The sequence below is a fragment of the Arachis ipaensis genome, chromosome B09, assembly GCF_000816755.2.
Source record: "Arachis ipaensis cultivar K30076 chromosome B09, Araip1.1, whole genome shotgun sequence".
NCBI classification, from domain to species: domain Eukaryota; kingdom Viridiplantae; phylum Streptophyta; class Magnoliopsida; order Fabales; family Fabaceae; genus Arachis; species Arachis ipaensis.
In genome coordinates, this window is record NC_029793.2 from 113,299,905 (window position 1) to 113,310,715 (window position 10,811).

Sequence of the window (10,811 nt, forward strand, 5' to 3'; positions counted from 1 at the left end):
AATTTTTTATTAATAGTAATCTTAACTTGTGTTTTTAGGACACATGTTAGTTAAATCCTAAAAGATATAAGAATAGCAAAACATCACTTACAATTAGCAATTATAACTACAATATACTAATTATTTTGAAATGTGACGATATAGATTGTAGAGATACTGTTACAGAGAGCTCTACCAGAAGCATTGATCCTACTAAGATTGATTCTATGGATGCTAGCTACAAGGTTCGGCACTTTGCTGCTATGTGGTTCTCTATGCCTCAATGGAAAATGGCCTTTCATCAATAAATTCTCAGATATGTCTTTGGACAACAGAGAAAAAGTTATACAAAAATGGTTCAAGCACAGGTTTCTGACTCCAGTTAGGATAGTATTTCTCTATATCAAAGTCCTCTGTCTCATTATTTTCTTCTCTCAGGTAATGCCACCACATTCTTTATTCTTTATACTTGTTTATTAACGGTTTAATTACTTAAATTTATAGTTTCACTAAATTTTTAATTTAATTTTTGTAATTGAATTCTAATTTTAAAATATTTTATAAAAAATAATATTTTAAAAGTAATTAAAATGAAAGATTGATGATTTTACTTGTAGGTTCACCAGCCATATGGGAAAAGTAATTAAAATATAACCACGATGAACTGAGATATAAGCAAGGTTCTCAAGTAGTATTGCTTTAAATAAATCTAGTATATAATAATTTATAGATAATGTTGTGAATACTTTTAAAATTTTATATATTATATACTATTTTTAATTTAGATTTAAAATAGCATATAATATGTCAACAAACATCACCAAAACATGTACAATTATCTCCAATACTCTCAATTAGGACAGTTATTTATTTTAAAACATATTATTATTAGCAAAAAAATATTTTATCCTTGGATAAATTTAGATAATTGTTAAAATGTAAATTTAACTTCAATTATTTTCTAAATACTTGAACTATTTTAAGAATAAATTAACATATTTTCATAAGTAAAGTATTAAGTTTAAAATAAAAGAATAATGAGACACAAAATAAATAAATAAATTATGATACAAATATCATACAACCACATCAACCATTCATAAACAGTTAAAGATACAGCGGTTTATGTTGGTAACTATTTTTCACATAAAACTCTATACCCCATAGTGATTTATCATTTATGTGTACATTTTGAAAATATTACTCTCTAACGGTTTATATAAAGTACAGGATCAAAATATAACCAATCTCGAATTGTTGTATTTGAGTAATTTTGAATTACATTTTCTTTAATTATGTAATCTGCCCTTGTAAAATTTCTAAATCCTTGTGGTTTTTTCCTACTTTTTGTGAAGTGTGATGAAAATGGTGAAAACAAAGTATGGGAAGCAATTGGATATAAGGTAGACAATGAAGTGAACACAAACAACTACACTGACAATGACAAGAATAGGACTCTTGAAAAGGGAATAGTAGAAGCAATGTATGAGACCAACTTGACTCTGCCACAAAAACTTGATCAGAAAGGCCTCAAAGTCTCCATGGATTCCAAAAACAATATCCTCAAAATCAAATGTGATGTGGTAATTGTTGGGTCTGGTTGTGGTGGAGGTGTTGCAGCATCTGTTCTTGCAACTTCAGGCCACAAAGTTCTTGTTCTTGAGAAGGGTAACTACTTCACATCAAGAGATTATTCCTCACTTGAAGGTCCTTCCATGAATGAACTCTATGAATTAGGAGGAACTTACACATCATGGGATGGAAAAGTGGCAATTCTTGCAGGCTCAACAGTTGGTGGTGGTTCTTCAATTAATTGGGCTGCATCTATCAGAACACCAGATTCTGTGCTTAAGGAATGGTCAGAAGAATACAAGCTATCATTCTTCTCGAGCTACGAGTATCTTTCGGCTATGGATACAGTGTGTAAGAGGATTGGTGTAACGGATAAGTGTGTAGAGGAAGGGCTCCAGAACCAAGTTCTTCGAAAAGGATGCGAAAATCTTGGCCTTCGAGTCGATTATGTGCCGAGAAATTCATCAGAGAAACATTATTGCGGCTCGTGTAACTACGGTTGTAGAAGAGGGGACAAAAAAGGGACTGAAGTTACATGGCTTGTTGATGCTGTGGATCATGGTGCAGTTATACTATCAGGATGCAAAGCTGAGAAGTTTTTATTGGAAGAAAATAACAAAGAAGGTTGCTTGAGGAGCAAGAAATGCTTAGGAGTGATGGCAAATGTGGTAACAAACAATGTCACATGGAAGCTACAAATTGAGGCCAAAAGTACAATCTCAGCAGGTGGTGCTCTTTTCACACCCCCTTTAATGATCTCAAGTGGATTAAAGAACAAGAACATTGGTCGAAACCTTCACCTTCATCCGGTGCTAATGGTGTGGGGCTATTTTCCTGAATGGGTTCGTGATCTCAAGGGTAAGATCTATGAAGGAGGGATAATTACATCAGTTCACAAGGTTCAATCAAAGGACTCATCAGAAGTGAAAGCCATAGTTGAAACTCCTGCAATGGGGCCAGGAATTTTCTCTTCATTGTTTCCTTGGGAATCTGGAATTGACTTCAAAGAAAGAATGCTCAAGTATTCAAGAACTGCTCATTTCATCACAATTATTAAGGACAATGGTTCTGGAGAAATTAGGACTGAAGGCAGGGTAAGGTATGAGTTTGATGATTCAGACAAAGAGAATATGAAGGAAGGACTTAAGCAAGCGCTGCGGATTCTGATTGCGGCCGGCGCAGTGGAGGTAGGCACACACAGAAGTGATGGCCATAGGATCAAATGTGAAGGGAAGAGTGAAAAGGAATTGAGGGAGTTTGTGGAATCAGTGTATGCAACAGGTGGTCCAATGTCTCATGAAGAGAAATGGAGTGTTTATGGTTCTGCTCATCAAATGGGAAGCTGTAGGATGGGCATTACTGAATCCGAAGGCGCCGTCGATGAAAACGGACAGAGTTGGGAAGCAGAAGGTTTATTTGTGTGTGATGCAAGTCTCTTGCCAACTGCAATTGGTGTCAATCCAATGATTACTATCCAATCTACTGCCTATTGCGTAGCGAACAGAATAGCAGGGATGCTGAGAATGGAATAGAACTCAAAAGCAGGTTTCTTCTTCTTTAATTTCCTTCAATCAAGCATGTCCTTGCCAGTGCAGTTGAATAAATAATTGCATGAGACATGCATTCAATTGTTTTAGTAATTTATGATATGTATATCTATGTGATTAGCAATATTCTTGTGTTTACATGGTTAAACTACTTTCAGCCTTAGTTGTATTAGTTTAAGAGAATTTATTTGCAAGAAAGTTCTCTATCATTTGTACAATACAGAATCTTGCATGGTAAGTTCTGGAAAATTTGCTTTAACGTTAAATGACATAAATCTGCACCACAAGAGAATGAGCTACAAAATCTAATCACAATTGATTGAGAAAACAATAACCTACTCCAAAAGAATTAATTGATTTAATAGAACTAAAGGAAGTTTTATTTTCATCCAAAATGCCATGAAAATGTATAGAGAGAAATTTTATTGAGATATTTCTTCAAATCTTACTAATTGAAAACATGATTTGATTTTCCTTAAAGAGCTACTTTAAGCCTTCTAGCTAATTGAGACATTTTATATTCTCATTAGGTTATCAACAACCCTTTTGCATCAATGTAACCAATTATACTATTGGTTCTTGGCTTTTGATTGCAGTTTACAATAAAGTAAATAAAAGCAAACTTCTAATTGGATCAGACGATAAAACAAACGGAAGCAATTAATCATTTTTTTTTTCTTGAGGCTATTGATATTGATATAGAACAACAGGAAGTCCAAAATTTGAAATCCATTTATCCAATTTACATGAAATATTATTCGAGGTGCACATTTGGCATTGCAATTGATGGTATTCACAATTCAATTGAGTAATCATATGAATTACGAGGGACCTCACATGTTTAAAATATGAATCCCTTTCAACTAGTCCTTGCATCTTTTTTATGTCAGCATGTCTCTAAGACCTTTACATGTATAAGAACATGGCCTCCACAGATATCTTAGTCGGAATCCATCTCTCGGAACGGTAATGGAACCGTCTTCACTGCGCGGTAACGACCAACATTGTTTAGATGTTCATTCTCCAACCTATGCATACAATTTATCAAATTTATTAACCACTTAACAAGGATACTCAATGAAAAAAAATAAAAATCATTTAGTTATTCTAAATGAGATAAATGTACCTGTAGAAATTCCAATGGCCTCTTCTAATAACCTCAAGTGAAGCTAACAGAAACTCGAGTAGACGCGATTGAACTCGCCCCACTTTAAAATGCAGGATAGTTTCCACCCATGTTAATCTTAGTACAACATTTAAGGCCTGCAATCCAAAGATCATTCAAAAAACTTACTCATATTTTGTAAGCTGTAACATTCAAATTCAGAAAGAGGTAAAGAGAAGAACTTACAATAGACATATAGTATATGCTTTTATTCTTCAAAATTAGATCATCTCTAAGCCAAGGATTTTTGGAGTTAGGATTAAGAAACCCCCAATCCTTGATGAAATCCCAGTATAATTGATAAACTGTGGCTACAGTGGAAGTGATCAAGACTATAACAAACCATAGATGGTTATCTTGTCTGCTATATGTTACTCTAGCCCCTGCTGCTACCATTGCTGAAACATACTTTCCCATGTTCTTCAAATGATTAACATCACTGTCATCGAACCACCTTCTTGCACACTATGTATTAATGAAAATTAAAACATGAATATTAGTTTCCTAATATGTTTCTAAAAGGAATTTCTTGTTATTGATCGATAACCAAGCTTACTTGCAACGCACGCCAATAATAAGGCATGAATGAGATGATATAAGTTATTTCCATGTATAGCCTTCCAGAATGGCAGGCCTCAGGATTGTGTGTTTTGAAAATCGTAGCGAAAAAGTGACAACTTGTAGTTTCTAAATGCCTCAGCAATGGAATCTGTATCCATAAGATACATGTTAATTACAATTCATAACGTAAAAAAAAAAAAAAAAAAATCAATAAAAAATAACAGGATTATACCTGGCTAGTTAGTTGGTCAGCCATAAAAAAATCTACTAGTAGAACCTGAAGAAATCACAGATTAAATCGAATAATGATGCAAAGTTTAGTCTTAGAACATCTATAAATCTATACCAAAAGCTCAATTGAAGAACTTCCTTTACCTTATAAAATGGAGAGCATGCTATGTTACGAAGAACACGGATGAAGCAATATCGAGTGGGGCGATAGAAAAAATCAAAAGGACAAATGAGCAGCATTATGAAAACCTGAATATCAATTATCACATCAGCAGAAAGACTAATAAACTGTCTCTAAGTAACTAACAAGAAAAATGAATATTAGACCAACCAAAAGAAGAATTCCAGGAATGGCATCAACTTGAGAAGGCGAAAATCCTGCAGCTCTTAAGAGTAAGTGTATAACCATTGCTCCAACCACCGTTGTCATGAGAGAAGTGCATATGAGGAATGCATCTCTGTGCTTGAGTGCTGTGGTTGGTGAGAATTCAAATATGAAATTGTAATTGATTCTTGTCCTCTTCCACATGAACAGGTTGCATCCGTACATAAACAAGTGCAAGCTTAGCAATGCAAACACACTGCACAAATGCAAACACTGTTTTAGTTAAAAATGCGTGATGATCAAATTAATTAACATAATATGAATCACCTGAAGACAGGGTAAACTGTTTCCATATATCTTGGCTCTTTGCTTGGAGAGAATATACCACACAAATGGGCCAAGATTGCATATACACAAAACAACGATACAAAGCAACCTGTAGATAACCCTGCAAACATACCAAACAATTGCTAATAAGCTCTTTAATTAATTTTCTTATCCAAATTTCAGTCTAGGTCTACACCAGGCCCAAATTAGTAATTTACCACGTTTTATATGCTCTTAACATTTCTCTTTTTTATTTGTAAAAGCATACACTAAATTCTTTTGAGACTAGCATTATATATAATATCTGATATATATGTTTGTATTTGATAAAATATAACAATCGCATCTCGTAAGGATATGATAAAAAAATTTTCTGAAAAAATTAGTATTCTAATGGTGGTTAACCATTTTATATATAATTAAGTTGAGTTTATGGTCGCTATCATTATAGTGGTGGTGTGTGCTGTAACTATATAATTTTGACCACGTTTAAAAAATGTTACTAAAATCAAAATTATATTTTTAATATTTAAAAATATTTTTTTATAAAAACGTGTTATTTTAATTTTTAGCAATATTTTTAAATATTATTAAAAGTATATAGCTACTATAACGATAAGCAGCATAGCATACAGCATTCCATTATATTTTTACCAACTTCTGCCAACTCTTATTTATAACTGTGTTTAATAAAAGTGTCTTTGTGAATATGTCTAATAAAAATGTCTTTTTTATGACTATGTTTAATATCTCTTTATATATGTGTTTAAAATATAATAATTAATTATTATTGGCAATAAATTAGCAAATAATATATTGGTACCTATACTTTTCTTACTATTTATCATGTATGATATCATTTAATTGTTAGTGAACATATGTGAAGTATTAATATGGAGAAATTAAAGAGAAAGAAGATTTACCGACAAGGAAGGTGACCATATGAGAATCTTTATTTTGTTGCGGTCTTAAAAACTTCATTGCCTTTTTCCTATCATTGTTGGCAAAGTGCTTTGTGAATATGGATTCCACTTCATCCATTAGTCTAACAACCTTTTAAACCAAATAATAATAATTATTATATATAAAATGGTTAACCACTAATTTGAATATTATGTAAAAAATGGTTAACCACTAATTTGAATATTATGTAACGACACCAAGAGAATTTGATGAGGAGACCTAATTCAAAAGGTACATTAAAAATTTGAACACAATATTGATGTTTTCTTTTCTTTTTCCTTTTAGCAAACTTTTAAAATGAAAGGGGTTAGCTAGGAATTGAAGAAACCAATATAATATATGTATACCTTATCAGAACTAACGAAATGAGATCTCTTCACTTCTTTCAAATAATTTGCTGAAGCTTTTTGGCAAGACACCTGCTCAATTAGATTGCCACATGCATATATTTGTTCATTTTCATAGGAATTTAAGTTAAATTATAGTAGCTAGATTAGACATGCAAAATTATTAATTAAAACTAGTAGGTTCTAAATTATCAAAGCCAAGGAAGTGAATTAAATAGTTCATGGATTTACATGTAATATAATCACCCTAATCTGCAGCAGAGGCATTATTGATTAGCAATAAAGTTTTACTGCATTGATTGAACTTTCTTGTGTATGTGTGTCTCTATATATATATATATTTTATTAATGATTATATTGTCTTTCTACCCAGAAAAAAAAGAGAGAGACTACATTATCTTGTATAATCAAGGTTATTAGAACCGACTTCATCAATAATAAAAAAGGAAAGTATATGTAGCTAATAGAATATTTGTACTATGTGTATAATGGAGGTTTACGGAGTATTAGAGATATAATCATTAGTGTTATTTTTTTCCATCAGTATAAACTTCTAGGATGAGTGGTATCAGGTACACATTGTACAAATATTCTATTAGCTTCTAGCAGGACTCTAATAAAAATCTATCCAGTATTAGAGTTGTATATGTATAAAAATGATGATATTTGAAGATAATCACTTAAAAATAATCTATGACATGAAACTATTTCTTACAAAAATTGAAAAATTTAATAAGTTGATGGTTATATTTTAAACACGTTATTATAAAAATATTGAAAAAAAATTTTTAGGATCAACAAAAATCGAATTCTAAATTTTTAGATTATAAAAATTTGATACCATATTATAAAATGTCTTCTGAAAATTAATAAATTAATAAAAAGAGACACATAAATAATTATATTTTTAATATATATTTTAATAAAAATTTACTCTTAAGTCAGTGAAAACAAAGAAAAATTACTAGATATATACGTTGGTACTTAGCCATTGAAATCTAATTATATTTATAATTAGTCCACTTAGATAATTAAAAATCTAATTAATCGTCTACCAAAAAGATCTATATCATAAAATCATTCAATTCGCTGACGGTAGAATCATCATATGTGTTTTTTAATTTGTGTGGCAATATAATTTGTGCCTAAAGAGTTTACTGCAATAACATTTGATCAAAAGAAAGGTAATTAAAAGTGCCCTCTATGCACTAGTAACCAGTAAAAATTGAATATCTAAGAACTCTTCGTGACTATGACTTACAGTTATATATTAATTAAATTCTAATAGATATTTATGTACTTAAGTAGCATTTATTTTTTTAAGACAGAAGACAGATATAACAAATGTTTAAAAAATATTTAAAGGTAGAAATATAAACATTAAATACATTATCTTTAAAACAATTTTTTTATATTTTTGTGTCAACTTTTTTATGGAGGATAATGATAGACACAAAATTTAAAAAAGTGGACACGATTTTTTTAATGAATTTTTTTTTGTTCAAAGATATTTTTTATTATTCTACTATTATCCCTTCTTATTTTTCTTAATTTGAACTTCTTCTGATTATTGTTTCTGTCTCAATATCCTATTCTATTATGTCTCCAAAAACAAATGCAACCATAGACTTGTGTTGTCAAAAAAATTATATATCCTCGATTAATTTATATACCTTGTCACATACATTATAGATGTGTGAAATTATAACAGATGCACTATGATTATTAATATAGGAATTGTGTGTTAAAAGTATATCCCCTGTGAAGCAAGAAATTAAAGTATTTGAAATAAAAATATGATCAATAATCGATCACCCAAGGAGGGAAATGAGAAGAGATATAGTTGCATTGTGTCACTATCTTAAAGTCATGTGTCGTGTGAGACACATATATAGTTGCCTTTGGAAATTAAGTTGATTTTCAATCATGGAGAGATGGTTATTATTTAATTAAGATCCTCACAACCTTCATGTGGTTGAAGACTAGTAGTTTTCAAGTGCTTAATTAGTTTTTTTTTGGTGACTGAGTGCTTAATTAGTTTGAAACATGCTTAATGATGTCACTATTATTTAGATTATTTTTGGGTAAAGTATATTTTTTATCCTTTAAATTTGACAAAAGTTTTAAAAATACTCCTAAGTTTTATTTTGTTTCAATTTTGTCCCAAAAATTTTCGATTTGCATCAAATTTATCTTGACGACTAATTTTTCAAAAAATTTAAGACAAATTCAACAACAATTTCATAAGAACAACCTTCAACACAAGCAAATCAAGCATAATTTTCATGCATTATTGTTAGATTGGTCTTAAATTTTATAAAAATTTAGCCGTCGAGAGTATATTTGATGCAAATCGAAAACTTTTGGGACAAAATTGAAACAAAATAAAACTTATGGGTATTTTTGAAATTTTTGCCAAACTTCAGGGACAAAAGATATATTTTACCCATTATTTTTTTACTAATGGTAGATTTAAATTTATTTATTGTAATTTTTTTAGTTGGAGTACATAAAAAGTACATAATATATAAAGTATAATAACTCAATAGATATTTTTTAAGAAATTTTTCATCAATTCTAACTCAACAGATATAAAGTTCTTCTCATTATCGAAAAGAATAAAAAATTCTTTAAAAAATATCTGTTGAGTTATTACATTAGAATTAATATTACTGGGAAAACTTAATTACAGTAATTAGTTCCTTTTCGTATTTGTTTGTCTATTCTTGCCATAATATATTATTGAATGTGTGACCCTAAAGAAATAAAAGCAAGAACTTTAACTTAGTGCATATATAGCAAATAGGATTAGATATATTTTAAGCCTTACCTTGTCAAACTTCTTGAGTATCTTTGAAAATGCTATTGTATTGAGTGAGCTGCCAAAATTAGAGAATAATTTGATTAGAAATGATGGATTATTAGCTCATATATTATAGTAAGCGGCTAGTATTCATATATGTATAGGTAAATGTTTTAGTTAAAAAAATAATCGAAGAAAATACTCCGTTTTTTTTTTTTTTTCTTAAAATTACACTTGAAGTTCAATTTAATTTTTAAAATTTTAATTGCTTCAATTTAGTCTTTATATTTTTCAATTGATTCTGTAATAAAAATCACCGCAGAGACTAATTGAAAAATTTAAAAATTAAATTGAAACAATTAAAATTTCAAGAACTAAATTAAGATTTGAGTGTAACTTCAAAAATCAAACTGAATATTTTCTCAAAATAATAACTTTACATTATTTCTAAATAAGTAAAATGCTCTATTTTAGTTACATCTTTTTCTTTGGGGCTTCTAACCTATAAAATTACAACCATTAGAAAACCAAATTAAGCTATACTTTTATGAATTTTTTTTCGTAGTATCTCTCAGTTCGACAAACCAAAAATTAATTTAGTGCCGATTAGAATTCAATCTATTTAAAAGTTTGTTGTTGGTCAGCGAATTACATATACAAGACAGAATTTAAACCTTTGACACTTATTTAAATAGATTAATGAATGAACTACTAAACCAATCAAACTTTATTATTTTTTATGAAGTTTTATTAGATCATTTTTATCCTTATATGAGATATAAAATTGCGTTTTTGGCATATAAAGCTGGGTTTGTTTTGTAGGATTGGGATTAAAATTAGAAAACTAAGACTAAATATTGTGTTTAATGTGATTAGACATTAACTAAAACTAAAATTTTAGTCTCAAGACACAAAATTTTAATTTATTTAGTATCTCTAGAAAATAGCTAAAAGATACGGGACTAAAATTTTTAGAAATAAAAACGATAAT

The 10,811-nt window shown here is 29.7% G+C and overlaps 2 protein-coding genes across 2 annotated transcripts in view; one reads left to right on the forward strand and one right to left on the reverse strand.

The window, feature by feature from the left end:
• Positions 1-3,387, forward strand: part of LOC107619801 (long-chain-alcohol oxidase FAO1-like) — a 6,542-nt gene extending 3,155 nt beyond the window's left edge. The window contains exons 2-3 of the mRNA XM_016322082.2: positions 145-417; positions 1,335-3,387. Coding sequence (XP_016177568.1) covers positions 145-417; positions 1,335-3,083 — 2,022 coding nt within the window. The 3' untranslated portion in view covers positions 3,084-3,387. The remainder of the gene's footprint in view (positions 1-144; positions 418-1,334) is intronic.
• Positions 3,748-10,811, reverse strand: part of LOC107618939 (phosphate transporter PHO1) — a 12,564-nt gene continuing 5,500 nt past the window's right edge. Inside the window, exons 5-15 of the mRNA XM_016321133.2 lie at positions 9,848-9,896; positions 7,018-7,089; positions 6,631-6,760; positions 5,708-5,828; positions 5,387-5,636; positions 5,200-5,304; positions 5,057-5,101; positions 4,820-4,972; positions 4,450-4,728; positions 4,225-4,361; positions 3,748-4,126 (exon numbers count right to left, since the gene is read on the reverse strand). Of these exons, the coding sequence (XP_016176619.1) occupies positions 4,039-4,126; positions 4,225-4,361; positions 4,450-4,728; positions 4,820-4,972; positions 5,057-5,101; positions 5,200-5,304; positions 5,387-5,636; positions 5,708-5,828; positions 6,631-6,760; positions 7,018-7,089; positions 9,848-9,896 (1,429 nt within the window). The 3' untranslated portion in view covers positions 3,748-4,038. The remainder of the gene's footprint in view (positions 4,127-4,224; positions 4,362-4,449; positions 4,729-4,819; positions 4,973-5,056; positions 5,102-5,199; positions 5,305-5,386; positions 5,637-5,707; positions 5,829-6,630; positions 6,761-7,017; positions 7,090-9,847; positions 9,897-10,811) is intronic.